Source organism: Solea solea, chromosome 7, assembly GCF_958295425.1.
Source record: "Solea solea chromosome 7, fSolSol10.1, whole genome shotgun sequence".
Lineage (NCBI taxonomy): Eukaryota > Metazoa > Chordata > Actinopteri > Pleuronectiformes > Soleidae > Solea > Solea solea.
The window spans coordinates 2,745,717-2,769,058 of record NC_081140.1 but is presented as its reverse complement, the minus strand read 5'-3'; the positions used below and the strand labels follow the sequence as shown (position 1 = coordinate 2,769,058).

The following is a 23,342-nucleotide window of genomic DNA, read 5'->3' as shown; positions in this document are numbered from 1 at the left end:
GGCAGACGATCCCCAAATCCAAGTGTGAAAAACTTGTTGCATCATTCCCAAGAAGACTCATGGCTGTACTAGCTCAAAAGGGTGCTTCTACTCAATACTGAGCAAAGGGTCTGAATACTTATGACCATGTGATATTTCAGTTTTTCTTTTTTAATAAATTTGCCAAAATTTCTACATTTATGTTTTTTTTCTGTCAAGATGGGATGCTGAGTGTAAACCTATTTTAATGGCGTCAATTTTTGTATCGCGAGATTAATGCAAACTTTGTAATTTTTTTCACATGCTGTTGCAAAAACTAGTTATGTAGAAAAACTACAACACCACACTGGATCTAGCTAGACCGGAAACAAAACAACAGGCACACAAGCCGGTGTCAGGAATAGTACCACAGAACTTGGATTCAAAATGCACAAGACGGAGTCAGATACGTAAACTTAAAATGAGGCTTCATTGCTCTCTCAAAAACACAAACAAAAAATAAGCGCTGTTCAAAACACGAAAAATAAAAGAATACCAAAGGCAAGAGAAAACGGCAAAGCAAAACCTATAACTAGAAAACCAAAACTAGAAACACGTGGCTCGTGACTAAACGTGGAAACAGGTTAAGGGAGAGGTTAAGACATGTAAAGGTGCAGCCACTTTGCTAAAGTTCCTGATAAATCGTCGATAAAAATTAGTGAAACATAAAAACTGTTGCACCTTCTTGTGATTACTAGGGGTAGGGTCTATCTTGACTTGGTTTGGGGAGATTGCAAACTTGAGGAACGCGACAGAACTGGCATGAAAATCGCATTTTTCGGCCTTTACAAACAGCTGATTCTCCCCAAGTCGCTGGAGAACCTGACAATTGTGCTTCTTGTGGGAATCAAGATCTTTTGATAAAATCAAAATATCGTCCAGATACACAAACATGAGCAAATCAAGGAAATCACGAAGCACGTCATTTATCATGTTCTGGAACACTGCAGGAGTGTTAGCCAACCCAAAAGGCATGACCCAATACTCATAATGCCCTGTGGGGGTGTTAAAACCAGTCTTCCACTCGTCGCCCTGACGGATGCGAACCAGGTGATAAGCATTTCTTAGATCTAATTTTGTGAAGTATTTAGCCCCCTGAAACTGGTCGAAGGCTGTGGACATTAGTGGGAGTGGGTGTCTGTTCTTAATGGTGATGGCATTGAGAGGGCTATAGTCTATGCATGGTCCCGGGGACTCATCTTTCTTGGCTACAAAGAAAAAGCCAGCCCCTGCGAACGTCCATGGCTAGACGTTCGGGTTGAGAGAGTGAGTAAATGCAACTCTTAGGAATGGTTGCCCCGGAATCAACGCAATCGTATGGCCAATGAGGCGGTACGGTGGTGGCGTTAGCCTTGCTGAATGCCTCCCTCAAGTGGTGATAACAGGGAGGTTCATTAGTCAGGTCTGAATCAATGGGCTCGGGAGTCAAAACACGCATGTATTCTGCCGCTACTTCTGCCGAGGTAGCGGTGGTGCTGATCGTTTTACGCAAACACGAGTCTAAGCAGGCCTTTCCCCACGAAACGACCTTCCCTGTACGCCAATTAATGTGAGGTTTGTGCTGAACTGAAAGCTTGAACACATGAAAAACGATCTGTTCGTGGTGCGAATCAATAGTAATTTCTATCGGATCTGTGCGATGAGTGATCTCAAACAGTTTTTGTCCATTTATCGCATTGGTCGTGATCGGTGCCGGAAGCTGCACAGTTCAACATGAGATCTTGGGCCAGAGTGGAGTCTATAAAGTTTTCATCAGCCCCAGAGTCAACTAAAGCGTCAACCTGACGCATAGTCTCTCCCACTCCCACAGTAATGCTGGTGATTCTGCGTGTTATGTGCCCTGGTAAATAGTGTCCACTCAGGGTGGTGGTGCGTGACGTGCCTACCGGGCATGAAGCTCTCTGGTGTCCCAGTTGTCCGCAGTAGAAACATTGCCCCTCCCGTTGGCGGCGCTGACGTTCCTCCGGAGCGAGTCGGGTATGGCCGAGCTGCATGGGCTCGCCCGGCTCAGTGGAGGGCAGAGACTCGTGGAGTAGTGTTGGAACTGGGGCCAACGATCTGGGGGTTATCCAATGGAGATCGATGACTGCGTGCCGTTTGCTCCTGTCTCCTCTCCTTCTCCCGAAACCGAAAATCCATCTGGATCGCCAGGTCGATCAACGAGTGCAGATCAGGAAGACTTTCGAGGGGCGCCAAAGCGTCCTTGATTGCAGTGGACAACCCTCGGCGAAAAGAGTGTTGCAGTGCCGCGTCATTCCACTCCAGCACCACTGCTGCTGCTCTGAACCTGATGGCGTACTTGCCAACACTGTCACGGTTCTGGTGCAAGTTATCCAGGGATCGGGCCGCCTCCGTGGCAGGAAGAGTGGTGTCGAAAACCTTCCAGAGAGCCGAAAACAACTCCTCCGCCGTGCAGGAGGCAGGTGCGTGTCGATCCAGTACCTCGGTGGCCCACACAGAGGCGTGGCCGGTGAGATGAGACACAATGAATGCTACTTTGTTCAATTCAGAGCTATAAGTTTGTGGCGTTAACTTGAAATGCAACCTGCACTGATGAATGAAAGGGCGACACTCACCCGACGACCCAGAGAACTTGTCGGGGGAGCCCAATTGTGGAATGACGGAAAACTGAACAAGTTTTCCGCCAAGAAAACTTGTTCAGCCAAGAACAAGATGGCGGCGCCCTGTACGGCAGTGGCTGCTTCGGCTCCCGGTAAAATAGCCAATACATCGCTTAATTCGCCATCTACATTACTGTCTGCTCAGCGGAACAGCTCAGGTTATGCTTAGTTTTCGCAAATTCAGTCCTTCCGACTACGTACATTTAGAGACGCGGATCACACTACAAAGCAGCGGAGTCTCCCACCAGCACTGACCGCCCACGGAGACACCGGAGGCGGTGCGGGAGGAAACAGAAGCGCGGTTGTCGCGGTGGACTTACAGCTAAGCTAAAAGCTAACCCGTTCCGATCGCCGCTTCCCTCCATCCTGCTCGCCAACGTACGCTCCCTGGAAAGCCAACTGGACTATCTGAAGCTGGACTTAACCACCAAAAGGGAGACAAGAAACTGCTGCATCCTCATTTTCACTGAGACGTGACTAAACTCATCTGCCACGAAACAGCCATTAGCCTGGACGGGCTAACAACATTCAGAGCCGACAGGAGTCACATTCTCACAGGTAAAACCCGAGGGGGTGGAATCTGCATCAACACTAATAACAGCTGGTGTAACAACGCTACGCTGGTCTCTAGTCATTGTTCTGTGGACATAGAGTTTGTGATTGTGAGATGCAGTCCCTTCTACCTGCCCAGGGAATTCACCACCGTCACCATTGTTGCTGTGTATATTCCACCCAGCGCTAACACCAAGCAAGCGCTAAGTACCCTCTACAGTGCCATCAGTGACATGCAAACCACACACCCGGAGGGCGTTTTCATCGTTGCTGGGGACTTAAACCAGGCCAACATGAAGACTGTTCTTCCAAAATTCCATCAGCATGTGGATTTTGCTACCAGAGGGAAAAACACACTGGACTTAGTCTACACCAACATCAAGAAGGCCTTCAGAGCAGCCCCCCGACCCCACATCGGCTCCTCGGACCATCTCTCTGTTATGCTAATTCCAGCATATCAGCCCCTGCTCACCAGAGAAAAGCCTGCTGTGAAGAAGGTGAGAGTGTGGCCTGAGGGATCTATGTCTGCACTGCAGGAATGTTTTGAGTGCACTGACTGGGACATGTTCAGAGAGGCTGCAACCGACAGTCAACATACAGATGATGTCAACTGCATCTGTGACCGGCTACATCCAGTGGTGCGTGGAGGAGGTCACAGTAGAAAAGACAATATTCACACGGGCCAACCAGAAACCTTGGATGACTAAGGAGGTGCGCACAAGCCTGAGGGAACGTAATGCTGCCTTCAAATCCGGTGAAGCGGTGGCACTCAGAACAGCGAGGGCTAATCTGAACCGGGCTATCAAGGCAGCAAAACGCGCCCACAGCCAGAAGGTCCAAGGTTTCTTCCATGACCCCAGCAACTCCAGACAACTGTGGCAGGGCATCAAGACCGTCACAGACTACAAAGCCACACCCTCACCCTGCCGAGACGACATCAGCTTACTCAATGAGCTCAACAACTTCTTTGGGAGATTTGAAGCTCTGAACAACACCCCAGCGAGGAAAGCAACCCCCCACCTTGATGAACAGGTACTCAGGCTCGAAACCACTGCTGTATGGAGAGCCCTGAGAAAAGTTAATGCACGGAAAGCATCTGGCCCCGATAACATCCCAGGACGGCTGATCAAGGAGTGCGCAAACCAGCTGGCCTGTGTGCTCACAGACATCTTCAACACGTCACTGATCCAGGCTGTTGTCCCCCCGTGCTTTAAGTCTGCCACGATCATCCCAGTGCCCAAGAAACCAACCATCACATGCCTCAATGACTTTTGCCCTGTTGCACTAACAACGACCATCATGAAGTGCTTCGAGCGGGTGGTTAAGGACCACATAATTTCCATACTGCCTCCATCATACGATCCGCTCCAGTTTGCGTACCAACCTAGCCGCTCCACTGGATACGCCATCTCCACTGCTCTCCATCTGAGCCTGGAGCACCTGGAGGACAAGAACACCCACGTGCGGATGCTGTTTCTGGACTTAAGCTCAGCATTCAACACAATCAGGAGCTGGTACACAAACTGGGCCCCCTAGGCCTCAACACCGCCCTGTGCAACTGGCTGCTGGACTTCCTCACCGACAGAACCCAGTCTGTCCGTGTGGGTAACAATACCTCAAGTGTCATCTCCCTGAGCACCGGTTCCCCACAAGGCTGCGTCCTCAGTCCCCTGCTGTTCACCCTGATGACCCACGACTGTCGTCCCAGGTACAACACCAACCACATCCTAAAATATGCAGACGACACAACAGTTGTGGGCCTCATTCAGGACAAAACGAACTGGCCTACAGAGAGGAAGTGCAACATCTGGTGGACTGGTGCAGGGTGAACAACCTGCTTCTGAATGTTGACAAGACAAAAGAGATCATCCTCGACTTCAGAAGATCCCGACCCAGCCATACACCACTCCTCATTAATGGCACAACGGTGGAGGTCGTCAGCAGCAACAAGTTCCTGGGGATCCACATCACAGACAACCTCAGCTGGACACTTCACACTACCTCCCTGGTGAAGAAAGCCCAGCAGCACCTACACTTCCTGCGACGGATGAGAAGGGTGTCTCTCCCCCCTCCCATCCTCTACACCTTCTACAGAGGGACCATCGAGAGCCTGCTGACCAGTGGCATCTCCGTCTGGTCTGGGCGCTGCAAGGCCTCCGACTGGAAGTCTCTGCAGAGGGTGGTGAGAACAGCGGAGAAGATCATTGGGACTCCACTCCCACCCATCAAAGACATTGCACACAGGCGCTGTCTAACCAGGGCTCACCAGATCCTCACTAACCACACCCACCCCCACCATGGACTGTTCTCCCTGCTGGCGTCTGGCAGGAGGTTCCGCAGCATCCGCTGCAGAACAAACCGACTCAAGAACAGTTACTTTCCGCTGGCCATCAGACTGCTAAATTCCAAATAACAATTTAGCAATGATGTATGCAGTGTTACCAACCAAGCTGGTTGGAGACCTCCAACAAAGGAGACCTCCAAAGATCGCTAACTCCTTTAGCTCAGATTAGCTCGTTACGGCAACAACACATTAAAACATGGGACTCCGTGTAGAACACTTCCCTGTCCAGTTGGTGGCAGCATAGAAGACCACAACAAACATGTTGGTAACCATGGACACTGGCTTGAGGTAATGTGAGGAGTTCAATTTATCCATTAACTGTACAACCCATGCCTCAATGAAAACACAAAGTAACTACAAAAGAACAGCTTTTTTTTAAGAACAATTGGTAGTTTTTCAGAACCTGATCTTCTAATGGTGAGACATTTTAATAATTAAAATGTCTCACCATTAGAAGATCAGGATTTGATTGCATGTTTCCTGCAATTCAATCATACTGAAGGAAACTGAAAAGTTTTAAATTGTTACATGTTCAAAAGGTAGACCCTCCATCATTATGTTAGTGATGTTTTGATAACATGAAGAAACATGGAAAACAGCTGACATGGATGATATGGAGGACATCTGTCCACCACCATTGTATATGTGGTTCAAACTGAACAGGAAGCTGAGGGATATGTTTCTGAGAATAGATGAGAACATTTTTGGACTACGGTTATATCCCTCTTAACTGATACGCAATGCTGAGGAGCTGGTGAGGAGAGAGTTGATACATCTGAATAATCCGTCCATTGAGCAGAGCATCAAAAGAATCATACGCATACATAGACTTAAATAGAATGGGGGAAAGGAGAAAAGAAACAGTTTTTACCATTACATTTATTTTCTCCATTTATATAATGTTGAAATATATATTTAAACATTATTTTATCTGCATTTGTATGTGTACATTTAAGCTAGAATTGACTAATGTGGTCTCACAGTTTCTATGACCCAATGCCACGACCCATGATGGCTTTCTTTGTGTTTCTCTCTGGTCTGAACAGGATTATATAACATTTGGGTCCAAACAGCGCCACCAACAGGCCAAAACTGGAGGCCAGGATGGCAAATACCTCCACTGCATCAGCATATTTGCCTGGTGAGCTGATGTAAGCAGGGACAAAGGCCACCCACACTGTACAGAAGATCAACATGCTGAAAGTGATGAGTTTGGCCTCATTGAAACTGTCTGGAAGATTCCTTGCTAGAAAAGCTAACAAACAACTGAGGACAGCAAGTAAACCAATATAACCAAGTAAAACTGCAAAACCAACTGTGGACCCAACTGCGCACTCATAAACTATCTTGCCACTGTGATACTGGGTGTTTTTATGAGGCACTGGTGAAGCAGAGACAAGCCAGACAGTGCAGATTGCTGCTTGAACAGAAGTCAGAACCAGAACTGTCCCTCTCTGCTGCACAGCACCAAACCACTTGAGACTGGACTCACCTCCTGGTTTGGAGGCCCTGAACACAGCCAGAACCACCATGGTTTTCACCAGGATACATGAGACACAAAGCACAAAGCTGATGCCAAATGCTGCATGTCTTAGTTGACAAGTCCATAATCTGGGTCGTCCAATGAAGAGCAACGAGCAGAGGAAACAGAACTTAAGTGACACCAAGAGAAGAAAACTGAGTTCTGAATTGTTGGCACGAACTATAGGTGTGCTGTGATGATGGATGAAGATGCCCAGAACAACAACACAGATAAATGTGCCCAACAGTGAGGTGGTTGTCAAGCAGATACCCAGAGGCTCATGGTAGGAGAGGAACTCTGTTTTCTTAGGGACACAGTGGTCACGCTGCGGGCTGGACCAGAAATCTTCTGGACAACTGGTGCACTCAATGGAGTCTAAGAAAAGAAGAAAAGTGATGAGAAACATGTTTATACAACATCTCTAAACTGTGGTGTTTAAAACTGTACACTCACCAGTTGTATTACTGATCTTTCCCTCAGAACAAGGGACACAGTCAAAACAACACTCAGGTTCCCCCTTCTTTCTGGCCATGCGGGTACCGGGAGGACAACTCTCACCGCACACTGACCGAGGAGGCTGTGTGGAGAAAAATCAGTATCAATATCAGTGTGGAGAATATCAGGTGACATTTATCTATAATGATTTAGGCAAAGAGATAAATAGTCTGAGTAGTCTGAAATAACCTGTTTGGATTCAAAGTTCCAGAAGATTTTGTCTTCATCCAGTGTGAGTTCTTCACCTTTGAAGGCTAACCTCTTAACCTCACCCACTCTCTGAACTTTAGTTCTTCCATCAGGGAGCCACACCCAGTTCATGATGTCATATACAGGTAAGGCATCACCATTTTCATCAAATGACACTCGATCACCAAATGTTGTTGTGAAATTGACTTTTTCCAAGTAATGAATAATCTATGAAAGTTACAAAGGAGAAAAAACATTAAAAGTACACTCCTGATCAAAATTTTAGACCAGTTGAAAAATTGCAAGAATTGACATGCACTGTTGGATCCTAAGAAGGCTCTAACTCAAACATGGGTATCTTAGGGCCCGCGGGCCACATACGGCCCTTTGGTCATCCCTGTCCGGCCCGCGGTATGTCAGTCATAAACACAGATGAACAAGTATTTATGCTGCACATGCAATACAACTGTATTGCTTTTATTTTGAAAAGCCTGACGTATGGACGCACGTATCTGCGTCTGTCTGCACAGTGACAGGTGACGCTAGCCAGAGGAATTTTATATAGCCCTCTTGTCCTTTCTCCCCTCCCCCCTTTCTGTCCCCCACCACTCCGCTGTCCCCCATTTTTCCTTTCACCCCAACCGGTCGAGGCAGATGATTGCACATCTCTGAGCCTGGTTCTGTGGGAGATTTCTTCCTGTTAAGAGGGAGTTTTTTCTCTCCACTGATGCCTAGTGCTTGCTCATTGTGTGAACTGTTGGGGTTCTCTGCTCTCCTTGATGTTGTCTATGTACAGTGCCTTGAGATAATGTATGTTATGATTTGGCGCTATACAAATAAAATTGAATTGAATTGAATTATATAGTGTAGTAATTTGATATTTTTTTATAGAGTTGGTTAGTAATTGTGTGTTTGTATGCTGCCCAATTTACACCAAAACAATACAATTTACTGCTTTTTTAGATAAAAGAGATCAAATTTAATTTTAATTAATTCAAATGTGGCCCAGCCCTCAACAATATTTTTTGTTTCTTCAGTGCCATTTTCTGTCAGGTCATTTTAAACTTCTTAAAAGATCCTGAGCGATATGGAACAAAAAAGTCAAGTGGTAGACCCAAATAAATTTCACCGGCCCTGAGTTGGAGGATCCAAATGGCTGTCTGTCAAGACACGGGACGATCCTCGGCCCAAATTAAGCTTGTCAATGGAAGGCTTTTTTGCCTTGCTGTCCGAAGGTCATGACAGTGTGGATACCTGACAGAAAATGGCACTGAATCCACATTTTTGCAAAGATTTACGTTTTGAAATGCTGTGGTCTTAAATTTTTGATCAGCTGATGAACAGCCTATTTCAGTTTAATGGTTGTTTACAATACATTGTTTACTAAAAATTATTTTTGTCTCACTCCCATTTCTTCTTTTTGCATTTTGAAGCACTACTTAGAACCTTGTTAAGATCCAACAATGCAAAATGTAAATTCTTGCAATTTTTCAACTGGTCTTAAAATTTTAGTAGTAGTAGGATCCATCCATATTCTACCGCTTTATCCTCCACATGAGGGGGGCTCTGTTGCCAGTCCCAGCTGACATGGAGCTAAAAGCGTAGTCACACCCTGGACAAGTCACCAGTCCATCACAGGGCCACATAGAGACAAATAACCATCCACTCTCACACTCACACCTATGGTCAATTTGGAGTGTCCAATTTGCCTAATCCCAGAAGTCGGATTTAGTCTATTATTTCTTAACACTTCACACTCCAAATGAAATACGAAGGATTAAGTGAAATTAATAGTTGAGTGTAAACTGATATCTCACCTGCCATGGCTCCATTCTTTGTAAATGAGCACAGGTGTTGTTGCTGAAAGGTCCTCTCCCTGGCTCACACTGCAGCATGTCATCAAGAGCATAAGCCAGCGCGTACACAGCCTTATACACATTATACTCTGGTCTGAGGTCTGAATCATCCAAGAAATCAGTCTCCACATTCTCTAAAACTTCCTGTCCAGTGCATAATTCTCCTCTAGCTTCCACCCAACCTGCTGGAGGTGGTGCAAATCTACACTGAAATGTGTGTTCCCAAAACTGATTCACCTGTAATGTAGTTAATCTTAAATTGATTACAATATGTTTTTTTCTCCAAAAAATACCAAATCAGAGTGAAACTCTCACCATGCTGTTTCCATCAGTGTTGTTGTGATGTAGATCAGGATGTATTTGTAACAGGAATTCCCTGAACCCTGGTATTTCTCCTCGACGGATGGCGATGCCCAGTGTTCCACCCAGGTACGGCATGAGGTGAGGAGTCTGGAGCACATCAGCTGATGTCCAGGCTTCAATGGCAATCCACTGCAGGCCTGTCACATTCTGCCTCACCACCTGTACATTGTATTATCACATGTATATGAATTCATACTTTCATACCAGTAAAGTATAATCTAGTTTGAGACCCGGAGACAGAGTTGCAGTCTTAGACGCTTCTCTGAGCTTCTTTTCGAGCAGTCACCAATTAAAAACCCAATAGAGACTGTGTCTGTCCCCTGACCTACTAAAGTAAATAAATCAATAACAAACAGAAGAGGAGTTAGACATTCTAATTTAATAATGATCAATATTGACAATAAAATAGAGTCAAATACCACTTTTAAATGTGGACTATTAAATATAAGATCACTCTCCTCAAAATCTGTTTTAATGAATGATCTTATTAGTGACAATTGTATTGATTTATTCTGTGTTACTGAAACTTGGTTACATTAAGAAGATTATGTTAAACGAGTCGACTCCACCCACTCATGCTAATACCCATATTCCTAGAAGCACAGGCCAATGAGGAGTAGTAGCAGCCATTTTTAATACTAGATTATTAATCAATCCCAAACCCAAACCAGGATATTCATCGTTTGAAAGCCTCATTCTTAATCTATCTCATCCTAGTTGGAAAACACAGAAACCAATTATGATAGCCACAGTTTATCGTCCACCTGCACCTTATTCAGAGTTCCTGTCAGAGTTCTCTGAATTCTTATCTGAGTTAGTGCTTAAGACAGATAAATCATAATTGTAGGGGATTTCAAAATCCATGAGATGTTGACCGTGATAGTCTTAGCTGCGCATTTAAATTTAACTCGCAGTTGGAATCAATTGGTTTTATTCAACACGTTAATAAACCAACTCATTGCCTTGGTCACACCCTCCATCTTGTTTTAACTTATGGTATTGATATTGATAACTTAAACATATTTCCCCCAAAAATAAGAAATTCAGCTACACTCGATGCCTGTCTGATAATAATATTAATACATTCAAAGAGACAGTGCAACCTTTATTTAACTCCGTGCCATATGTCAGTACATCTGAAGGTACCTTTTGTGATTTTACTCCCGCCCTCATAGATAACTTTGTTGATAGTACAGCGGCCTCACTGCGTACTACATTAGATTGCGTTGCCCCTCTGAAAAAGAAAGTGGTGAATCAGAGGAGACGCACCATGGTTTAACTCCAATACTTGTGCTCTTAAACAGGCTTTACGTAGATTAGAAAGAAAATTCCTAGAGGAATTTTATATAGCCTGGAAAGATGGTTTTGTAGCTGACAAAAAACCCTACACAAAGCTAGAGCTGCCTATTATTCTTCTTTAATTGGAGAAAATAAGAATAATTATAGGTTTCTTTTCAGCACTTTAGCCAGGCTGACACAGAGCCACAGCTCCACTGAACCATCTATTCCTTTAACACTGAGCAGTGATGACTTTATCAACTTTTTTGTGAATAAAATAACATAAATTAGAGAAAAAATTTATCATCTCCTCCCTCATATTGGGACTGACTCATCTTTTAGCACAAGAGCTTTAGAAGCACCAGGTGCAGAGTTAGACCGTTTCTCCCCTATAGATCTCCCTGAGTTAACATCATTAATTTCATCATCTAAACCATCAACCTGTCAGTTAGATCCTATCCCCACCAAACTGTTTAAAGATGTGCTTCCTTTAATTAACAGCTCTATATTGACTCAAATTAATCTATCCTTATTTACTGGATATGTGCCCCATATGTTCAAAATAGCAGTTATTAAACCCCTTGTGAAAAGTGACCCTTGACCTAGATATTTTAGCTAATTACCGACCTATATCTAATCTTCCCTTTGTTTCTAAAATCTTAGAAAAGGCAGTTGCTAATCAATTATGTGAATATTTGCGCATTAATGGCCTGTTTAAAGATTTTCAGTCAGGTTTTAGATTAAACCATTGCACAGAAACAGCACTAGTTAAAGTTAGTAATGATCTTCTCTTGGCTTCAGATAATGGTCTAGTCTCTTTTCTTGTCCTGTTAGATCTTAGTGCTGCATTCGACACCATTGATCAAAATATTCTGCGGAACATTATGAAAATTAGAAACATTCTGTCTTTACAGGATGCTGAAAAACTAGTTCATGCTTTTTTTTACATCTAGATTAGATTACTGTAACTCCTTATTATCAGTGTTGGGGTTCAACGATGTAATTGGTGAGAAAATGTAAATATGAATAATTAATTGATTTTAATAATTAATTATTTTATTAATTTTCTTAACATTATCAATAAAAACGGGGCACCACTCCTCTCACAGAGGAGAATGACAGGTCCAGTAAGGACTGTCACTTAACAACCTTGAGATGGCTCTCGACTATCAGTTTATCATTAATTCATAATAAACTAATTATTATTAATTAAGGTAAAATTTAGGAAGAGAAGGTGTGAGGTCATACACTGGCTTCTTTCAATTACGCTCGTTGTTACACACACGCAAACACAAAAGACAGAAAGCAGTACTTTAGAAAAAGGTTATAATTTATTAATTAATTAATTATTATAATTTTATTTATTTAAGTTGATAAACAAGAAAACACAAAGAAAATAATAATAAACACAGTGAAATTATCGGGTGTGCACTACCCGTTCCTATAATAGTCACTGGAATAAACTTGTCTGTCCAGACATGAATCCTCTTACTATGAGTTGTCTTCTGGGGCGAGACGTAGACTAGATTCGTAGATGGCGATCAGTGGAGATGAGGGAGAGACAGAACAGGCGCTTCAGGGCGCGCCTGGGTAGCTGTGTGGGGTGCAGCATGCGGCAGGGACAGCGGGTCGACCGTGTTAGGAGTATGCTCAATTGCCACTTCCTCTTCTGCAGGTAAAATTGGAATAACTCTCAAGGGGAGTTATTCACAGGATCCTCGAACTCAAAAACGTAAAATGGACAGGAATGGACACAGAAAAATCTTCAACTCGGCCAGCAAGAATGAACGATTCTCAGGGGCTTGTGACCTCCGTTAACGCCGACGATGCCAGGTTGGAAGGGAGGAGGTGACGGCCACCTGTGGGTTTTAAGGTCTCCTCTGGCCCCCCAGTGATTCTCACCAATGGGCAACGAGCTGTATGCTGCTGATGTGGTTTCCGCAGTGGTTTCTGGGAGTTTGAGTCCGGCCTACTCTGGGCCCCCCCCATTGAAAGTGGGGGTCAGAGGAATGTCTTTGTCTCTCTCGGCCCATGAGGCCAGGCTTTATAACCCCTAACTTTTGACCAGGCCGCAGTCAGGCTTCAAGAATGCAGTAAGGCCTCACAGTCCACTTATGCTGGGCCCAACAATCCCCCTTTTGATCTGAAGGCTGGGGTGTAGGCCGCAGGGTTCGGATCAAGTGAAGGGCCTTGCTCCCATGTGGTTGCTGATCAGGGAAACTGAAAGGCCTGGGACAAAGAGAAAGTCAATAGGATCCTCAGAGGACAGTGGGAATAGTCAATGGTTTGAGACGGGGACAGTTCCAGGTATAACTCTAGCAAGATGATCGTGTCTGGGCTACCTGAGGGCGTCTGGGCAAATGACTTAGTGATAACTATAATCTTACCCAAAGAAAAACAAATAATTACATAATCCCATAACATGCATACAATTGATACAATCTTCTAGGTGTGACATCAAAGTGATTACAACATAATGGTAACTTAGTTTTCTGAGGTAAGAAAAAGGAAGAATAAAACAGTAAACGGTAGACGTCCCATGGGTCCAAACGGACATATACTCTTTGAGAGTACAGTCGGCACCTGGTGATCAAGAGTCCAGGAATGTCCTGGAGGTCGATGCCGGTGGGTGGACCCAGTTCCACTATCTCTACAGCCGCTGCCACCTGCAGGCTGCAGAGGATGCCGATGAGCCAAAAAAGATCCATCTAAAACAAAACAAGAACCGAAGGGGATTACTGGTTGGGCTTTGTATTATTGGAGGAGTTACTACATGCCGGCGAGGCGTGAAGCATGCAGTTACTTCCCACAAGCTTGTGCATGGTTGTCATGACAGTGGAGGTGAAATGGGTGCCTCTGTCTGAGTCTATGGAGAAAGGCAAACCCCAGCGGCTAAACACATGGTTCAAAAGTAGAACCGCAGTGGTTGTAGCTGTCTCATTGGTGGCACTCCACCCACTTGGTGAAGGCACAGGTGACCGTGAGGAGATATTTGTTTCCTAGGGAGGAAGTTGAAACCGGACCAATCCAGTCTATCTGGAGGTGGGACCAAGGGAACGTGAGTCCTCGGCTCTGGAGTGGTGCGCAGTTCAATGGTTTTGTCGGCTGGAATTGGCAACAAACAAGGCAACCGTCTACATATGCCTTGACATCCCGTGACATCAACGGCCAGTATGCTACCTTCCTCAAGAACCCACAGGTGATCTTCCGCCCCCGGTGGCCACTGGTGGGGGAGTCATGAGCATTAGCGAGCATGATTCCTCTATGTTCAACGGGGACGACCCAACGTGGGGTTCCTGTGCTGTCTTGGCAGTGCACCAGAAGGTCCTTGACCAGCTTGAGATTTGGCAGTTCTTGGCGGAGAGCCTGTAGCTCTGCCGTCTCGTCTGGTGAAATCGCAGTTGCCTGATTCGGGGGGTGCTTTATTAGCTCTCGGATAGTCCGAAGGGCAGGATCATGTTGCTGCATGGCAACCAGGTCACCATCGTCTGGCTTCCGCCCTAGGTAGACTGCCTGTCCGCTGACCTGAGCATGGTCTGTCTGTTCTCTAGCCTGCCGACGAGTAATCGCATTTACTGTGCAGGTTTGGGAAACAAGTAGCCATTCTGTGTTGAATTCCTATGCCTTGCCTTGCTCAGCCCCCAACTTAGCCAACCAGTCTGCCTCATCATTCCCTTCCTTATCAGGACCATCAATGCGGGAGTGGTCCTCAACTTTCTTCCAGTACAAGGTTATCCCATTGTCCGTAACCAAGCGGTCACATGTCAGGAACAACTCAGAGTGCTTAACCTCCTTGTTCTGGGCATTCTTCATCTCATTGTTCTTCCAAGAGGGACGATGTGCAATGAAGCCGAGTTGGGCGTAGTTAGAGTCTGAGCAGACCACCAGCTGCTTGACCGACAAGCGGACGGCTTGTTGCAACATGATCAATACAGCTGCGATCTCGGCATATTGACTGGTTTTAGGACCAAGTTGATAGTGAGTGGGTTCTGATACCATACGATTGGTCCATACGATACCAACTCCAGCTCTGACTTGGTCCTCGTGGCCAAAAGAGCACCCGTCCACATATACCAGTGGAAGATCCAAACAGATGTTCTCCTCGTAATGGAGGTGGTGGCTAGGGAGAGAGAGTGCACCGACATCTATTGCAGGGCAGTTCATTGCATTTGCAGTGGTGACAATCAGCCAAGCCCCGCCCAAGAGCCATTTTGTGGTTTTGGGCATATTTGACTTTGACGTCATAGCCCTGTAATGCCATCATCCACGTGGCAATGCGGCTGTTCGACACTCAACCCTCCCGTAGCCACTGGCTGTTCAAGAAGGTGACTGGTTGATGATTGGTCTCAATGACAATTTTCTGACCCCAATGTAGCTGCGGAAATGTTCCACAGCCCACACGGTGGTCAGAAGGGCCTTCTCACAGTCAGAAAACTTAAAGGCGACATAGAATGCTTGTATCACACATATATGTTAGTTATGGAGGTCTACTTACATATATTAACTTGTTTTCATGATTAAAATCCTCCTAATCGCTGCAAACGAGCCGATCAAAATATCTCCTCACTGACGCTCTCGTCAGCCGCGCTGTTTCAGACCAAACAGTTGCTGTGATTGGCCAGCCAACGAGAGCTTTCCTACTGTCCTGTGATTGGCCAGGTACCTGGAAGTGACGTAATAGATAGGCCAGCTCTCAGATACACAGCTCCCCCTCTGGCACGGTGGATGCTCTGCATCTCAGCAGCTACAACGAGACTAGTTCTTCTTCTTCTTCTGCGGTTGAATGTACGCAACCGGATGTGCCCGGACTAGTGCCCGCACCGGGAGGCGCTACGGTGGTGAGGATTTCTGATGACGACATCAAATTAAGGAAGTGTCGATCCGCTTCGCAGAGCCCAGGAAAACAATACAACACTATTTTCTCAGCAGTGGCTGAACTGTTTGTTCTGAAACTTTAGGGTTTCATAAACGAGGTAATGACGCAGATACACACACAAACGCAGCGTTAATTGGAGCTTCCAGTCTATGTCACCTTCAATCTCAACAGCAGTCAGGGTCACGCCTCTGCGCTAATGCAGTGCTGAGGCAGTGACTTGAGAAGCTAGCCTTTAGGTGAAACTCGCGGTCTTTGTCTGGGAAGGCTAGACAGGGTGCAGTGCAAAGTTTCGCTTTCATTAGGTGGAAAGCCTGGTCTTGGGGTTCCACCCACTCAAAGGTTCTGTCATTCTTAAGAAGCTCATTGAGAGGTCTCGCCACCTCCACATAGTCCTCAATGAACTGGTGGGAGTAGTTGCAGATCCCAAGGAAGCTTCTGAGTCCTGACACGTCCATGGGTGGCTTAAGGTCTTGAATGGCTCGAACTCTCCCTGCTTGGGGTTCAATCCCATTTGCGCCCACGGTCAAACCCACGTATTCTACCTTCCATCGGCACCACTGGCCCTTCAAAATGGCCAACCTAGCCCCAGCAGCAGAGAGTTGCCCCAGTACGTGTCGGATCTCGGCCAGGTGTTCTTCCCACGTCCGATTCCTCATGAGGATGTCATCCACATCGATGAGATTTCCACGAGCGGCAGCGTCGCTCATGGCCTTATGCAGGAATATGTTGAATTCGGCCGGGGAATTTGAGTACCCAAACGGACAGCAATTCCAGGTGTATTGCCGGTTACCAAATGAGAAGGCCAGCTTGTACTGATCCTCTGGATCAACTCTCATTGTCCAGAAACCATTAGCTACATCGACTGTGGAGAAGTAGCGGGCATTCTTCACCTTGGTCAGTTCCTGATCTAAGTGGATCATGGGCCAGCGAGACAGCAGAACCTGTTTGTTCAGGGGGCGGTAGTCAATGGTTAGCCGCCACTTGCCGTTGTGCGGGAAGACAGGCCAGATTGGAGAGTTGTAGGTGGAATTGCATTCCCGGATGATTTGCTACTCCAATAGCTTGTCGAGTATCTCTTGGATAGACTCGTAAGCAGCCAACGGAATTTTGTATTGTCGTACAAAAGTTGGTGGAGCCACAGGATTGGTGGGGATGCGGACAGTATGGCGATCGGTGGAGTCGTTGGAGTCTTTTGAGCAGGTCCGAGCCCAAGTGGAAAGGTGGTTGGAGCTGAGGAACGACACTGACCACGTGTTGGACCTGTTCCTCCCAATCTGAATGGTAAGCGTACACATGCCAATTGCCCGAAGGGTACTGGGGGAAAGACCACCTGAAGGAACACGATGGTTGCGGGCTGCAAAAACAATCGCTGGGTTTTGGGTGCACAATTGCTCATACACTTCCTTACTGACCGCTGACTTTTCAGACCTTATAGCTAAAAGCACATTGGGAATGAAGAAGCCGTTGACTTTTATTCCCCCTACCACTCGGGGTTCAAATGCCACCGGGTCATAGTTCTCCAGAGCACACAAAAAGGATTCTTGTCTCTGGAGGGAAGACCCATCAGGAGATCGACCCTGAACGGGCAGGGGCGGAATGAGAGGTTCCAGGTCAGTAGCAGACTCTGGGGGCTGGCGGATTTCTTGAACGGCCATCACCTGTTCCAACAGGTGTGTGGAGGTGTTGGTTGACTCTAAGGGCTTAGGTGTGGCAACCTGAGCCAAAATGCAACCTTGTCGGCAGTCGATCAGTGGCGCCAGTCGGTCAAGGAGGTCTTGGCCAATGAGGAGTGGTTCTGTGTCAAGTCCACAGATGTAGATGGGGTGCGTCAAAGTCAATCCCTGGAAAGTTAGGTCCAGCCACATGCGTTGAGTGACAGTAGACCGATCCTGCGTGTAGCTCATGATACTGAGACTACAAGACACCAGCTTGATCTGCTGAAGCTGCTGCTGTAGCTCCTCGGCTTGCAGCCGAGCTTTATGTTGTTGTACCAAGAACATACGACCCAGCAGGTCTGGAACAGTGTGCTTGGGTTTACCTGTGGGGTTATTTACATAGTCGAGCAGTTGGTGATACTGAGACTACAATTCTCGGCTCTCAGCGGTTTTCCCAGGGCGAGCATAGCTCGAGTCACTTCATCAAACGTGCTAGAGTGCATCAGGCTAATTTTGGAGCCGGAATCCAGAAGAGCCAAGGTGTCAATACACCCCCCTACAATAACGGAGGTGTATATGCGGCTGGCGTTGCCTTGGCAGACCAAGTTGCCAAGGAACGATAGAAATGGAGGGGAGGAAGTGTCACGGGGCATTGGAAAGGGAGGAGTTCCTCCCTCTCCCTCCTCTTCTCCATCCGACGAAGAACACTCTTGCCGGGGGGGAAGGAGTCAACTCCCGGACTGGTCATGCTGTAGGAGAACTAGGGTCGGATTCCGGTGTGCCTTTGGTGGTCCGGACAGCTGTTGCTTTTTTAGAGCTTCAAATGTCTCGGCTACATACCGCCGAATCAAATCCTCGACCACTACCTTTGGTTTCTCCTTTTCCACCACCTTGGCATATTTTGTCGGAACATTAGCGTACCGGATCCGCCAGTTGTTTGTACTAAGAACATTCGACCCAGCAGGTCTGGAACAGTGCGCTTGGGTTTACCTGTGGGGTTATTTACATAGTCGAGCAGTTCGTGGAGAGCAGCATCACAGCTGCTCTCATCGTACCTGCTCAACCGGCTTTTCTCCTTAAGAGAGAAATGACTGAGATCGTCCACTATGTCCTGCAGGACAGAGTCGGTCTCAGCTTCCTGTGACTGAGCTGCAGCAGAAGGGTCCCTTGGCTGGCTCATTTTGTTTGCTCAGTAGGCGACAGGTGCGGCCACTAGGCTATCACAGTCTGCAGACTCTGAGTCCCAAGGCGGCACGCAGTTCCCCTACTGGCTGAACAACACAGAGTAGGGCACAGGAGCAAGGTCACCATGGCCTTATTAAATAACAGTCAGCCTTACGGTGACCAACTGTGGATGGGATGATTAGCCCGTGACTTACTGATTGTGTTAACAACTGCAACAAGGTGATAAACAAACACAGAGTGATACACGAAAGGGTTATACAACACACTTTTAGTGAATTAGTTAGTAGTGACACTTTGTCAATTATCAATTTGTCAATTAAACATTTCAACATACACTTGGCAGCACAATATCCACAGCTGGTCTGCTAGCACAATCCACACCACACGGTGACCCCAATAGTCAGTCACCAGTCAGTATCCTAGCTGATAAACAATTTTAGCAAGTTTCGGCGATAGATGTCCGAAAACAAATCAAAAAACTATTAAACAAGCTAGCTGCTTAAGCTTTTGTACGAGCGTGCTAGTGACAGGGTAATATATTAAGAAGCCTCACACAGGGCACCAATTATGTTGGGGTTCAACGATGTAATTGGTGAGAAAATGTAAATATGAATAATTAATTGATTTTAATAACTAATTATTTTATTAATTTTCTTAAAATTATCAATAAAAACGGGGCACCACTCCTCTCACAGAGGAGAATGACAGGTCCAGTAAGGACTGTCACTTAACCACCTTGAGATGGCTCTCGACTATCAGTTAATCATTAATTCATAATAAACAAATTATTATTAATTAAGCTAAAATTTAGGAAGGGAAGGTGTGAGGTCGTACACTGGCTACTTTCAATTACCCTCGTTGTTACACACACGCAAATACAAAAGACAGAAAGCAGTACTTTAGAAAAAGGTTATAATTTATTAAAGTATTTAAGTAACAAAATAAACATTAATCTTCTAATCTAATCTACTATTGATAACGTGCTTGAATGTGAGTAACAGGACATGTGTATAAACGTAAAAGTGAGAGTGTGTGTGTGTGTGTATAAAGGAATGGGGGGGGGGGGGTGTCACTGGGGGTGTCACTGGCAGCCAGTGACAATGTGGGAACCAGGAAGTGAACAAACAAAACTAAAAGGTAAACAAGAAGGAGGGGAAGGAGGAAGTAGTGGAGGGTATGTCACGTATCATGGCGTCACTCGCTATTACAGCGAGGCAACGCAAGATGGCGCCTGTGCTCAGACTCCGACCGTCAGCTCTCGCCTCCCACCGGCTGGGTCCGAGTGAAAGAGGAGGGGTGAGGGAGGAAATGGAGTCAGCAGTGATGAGGGAAATTTAAAGGGGAGTGAAGGACCGGGACTTGGCTGATCACGCGGTTTATCAGACTCGACTTAAACTGCGATTGTAACAGATCAACAGAGATTTCCCGTCTCACCGCGTGATCATGATCCGTGTTGAGGACACAGGATGATCAAAATAATAAAAATGGAATAAGGATCACACAGATCATCGGCAAGAGAAAAGAGAGAGAAGATATGAAGGAGGAGGCACACAGGAAATAGAGATTTCCCTCGATCACAGTTTAACTGGAGTTTGTCCAGTTACTTACTTTTACGGATCGAGTAAAATCGTCTATCCTGCCATCTGATCGCGCTCTGCGCGAAGCAGCAGCGCGACAGGAATACACAGATGGACAAATAATATTCACCAGCAGCTGTGCAGACGGCACCGCCGTTAAACACAGAAGCAGATTTGCAGTCGATATATTCAGCTCGCTAGTCGCGATCTATACTGAACTAACTACAACCACAACTATATTTCACAGCGTGTGCGTGACGCACGTTAACATTAATCGGAAATGAACCTGAGTTACATATACAGTTCGCTGGTCGCAATCTACAGCCGTGCGTGGAACATGCACACAGTAATATGAAAAGAAAACACAAAGAAAATAATAATAAACACAGTGAAATTATCGGGTGTGCACTACCCGTTCCTATAATAGTCACTGGAATAAACTTGTCTGCCCAGACAAAAATCCTCTTACTATGAGTTGTCTTCTGGGGTGAGACGTGGGGCTCCCACTCCGTGGTGAACGTCCAATTAGTAGACTGCGATCAGTGGAGATGAGGGAGAGACAGAACAGGCGCTTCAGGGCGTGCCTGGGTAGCTGTGTGGGGTGCAGCATGCGGCAGGGACAGCGGGTCGACCGTGTTAGGAGTATGCTCAATTGCCACTTCTTCTTCTGCAGGTAAAATTGGAATAACTCTCAAGGGGAGTTATTCACAGGATCCTCAAACTCAAAAAACAAAAATGGACAGAAATGGACACAGAAAAATCTTCAGCAAGAATGAACGGTTCTCAGGGGCTTGTGACCTCCGTTAACGCCGACAATGCCAGGTTGGAACGGAGGAGGTGACGGCCACCTGTGGGTTTTAAGGTCTCCTCTGAGGGGGCTGACCCCCCAGTGATTCTCACCAATGGGCAACGAGCTGTATGCTGCTGATGTCACACATCGCAGTGGTTTCTGGGAGTTTGAGTCCGGCCTACTCTGGGCCCCCCCGTTGAAAGTGGGGGTCAGAGGAATGTCTTTGTCTCTCTCGGCCCATGAGGCCAGGCTTTATGACCCCTAACTTTTGACCAGGCCGCAGTCAGACTTCAAGAATGCAGTAAGGCCTCACAGTCCACTTAGGCCCAACATCAGGATGTTCCTACAAGTCTGTTAGAACCCTTCAGTTAATTCAAAATGCTGCAGCACGAGTTCTGACAGGAACTAGAAAGAGAGACCATATAACTCCAGTGTTAGCTTCTCTACACTGGCTCCCCGTACAGTTTAGAATTCAATTTAAAATGGGTGTGTCCTCATCTTGCAGGCTGCAGGATCCAGATCCAGTTTTGAGGCTATTATTATCATACATATCATCACCATTATTATCATGCTATAATTAAATGTTGTTCAGTATAATTCAACAATCTCTGCTGCTTCTTATATAAATGTTCTATAGTTCTATAAACATGTCATCACTGACACTAACTGTCCTGTATAAACTTATAACTTGATTAGTTAGTTATATTAGTTAGTTATTAGTTAGTTAACTTATAACTTTTAGTAGTTAATGTATATCTGCTCTTGGTCTCTCTCTTCTGTCTCTGCCTCATCTCCTGCTTGTCCACATCTCTGAGTCTGGTTCTGGCAGAGATTTCTTATTCTGTTAAAGGTGACATCGAATGCTTGTATCACACATATATGTTAGTTATGGAGGTCTACTTACATATATTAACATGTTTTCATGATTAAAAACCTCCTAATCGCTGCAAACGAGCCGATCAAAATATCTCCTCACTGACGCTCTCGTCAGCCGCGCTGTTTCAGACCAAACAGTTGCTGTGATTGGCCAGCCAACGAGAGCTTTAAAACTGTCCTGTGATTGGCCAGGTACCTGGAAGTGACGTAATAGATAGGCCAGCTCTCAGATACACAGCTCCCCCTCTGGCACGGTGGATGCTCTGCATCTCAGCAGCTACAACGAGAGTAGTTCTTCTTCTTCTGCGGTTGAATGTACGCAACCAGATGTGCCCGGACTAGTGCCCGCACCGGGAGGCGCTACGGTGGTGAGGATTTCTGATGACGACATCAAATTAAGGAAGTGTCGATCCGCTTCGCAGAGCCCAGGAAAACAATACAACACTATTTTCTCAGCAGTGGCTGAACTGTTTGTTCTGAAACTTTAGGGTTTCATAAACGAGGTAATGACGCAGATACACACACAAACGCAGCGTTAATTGGAGCTTCCGGTCTATGTCACCTTCAAAAGGGAGTTTTTCTCTCCACTGATGCCTAGTGTTTGCTCATTGTGTGAACTGTTGTGTTTCTCTGCTCTCTATGATGTTGTCTGTGTACAGTGCCTTGATAATGTATATTATGATTTTGCGCTTTACAAATGAAATTGAATTGAATAGAATAGTTTCCACAGTTGATGTCACGCACAAACCTAGTAACCTAGAGTACAGTCAAATTTGAATTTGTCTTGGTAAACAATCTTACTCTTAAACATTAGCAGCAGCTCTACAAATGACATGTGAAATAGAATTCATGAAATCTGTTTTTTTAAAGGTTAAATGGTTTTGCTACATATATTTTTCGGGACTGACCTCTTTCATGAGGTTAATCATGAGATTATTTGCAAACACAATCACCACCCGAGCTGTAGATTTCCTCATCACATCCACTATTCTCCTTAGTTCAGCAGGGTCATCACCCCGGGGCAAAATCTCTGTGTAAGCCAGACAACCTCCACCAGCTGGACCAAGATCAGAGTGAAAGGATCGGGCAGCGTGAACTCCATAATCATCATCACTGATGATCAGACCAGCCCAAGTCCAACCAAA

The 23,342-nt window shown here is 45.9% G+C and overlaps 1 protein-coding gene across 1 annotated transcript; it reads right to left on the bottom strand.

The window, feature by feature from the left end:
• Nucleotides 1-6,485: 6,485 nt before the first annotated feature.
• LOC131463045 (vomeronasal type-2 receptor 26-like) lies at nt 6,486-7,632 on the bottom strand. Its single transcript, XM_058634704.1, has 2 exons — nt 7,511-7,632; nt 6,486-7,432 (listed from the first exon to the last, which is right to left on the bottom strand). Exons 1-2 carry the CDS (start codon nt 7,587-7,589, stop codon nt 6,522-6,524), a joined length of 990 nt encoding a protein of 329 aa, XP_058490687.1. The 5' UTR covers nt 7,590-7,632; the 3' UTR covers nt 6,486-6,521.
• Between the last annotated feature and the right edge of the window lie 15,710 nt (nt 7,633-23,342).

What these genes read in the sequence shown, in the direction of transcription:
- LOC131463045 (XM_058634704.1), bottom strand. Translation starts at nt 7,589, where the DNA reads ATGGCCAGAAAGAAGGGGGAACCTGAGTGTTGTTTTGACTGTGTCCCT. An exon ending in AAAGATCAGTAATACAACTG is followed by an intron (nt 7,433 to 7,510) that starts GTGAGTGTACAG and finishes TTCTTTTCTTAG; the next exon opens with ACTCCATTGAGTGCACCAGT.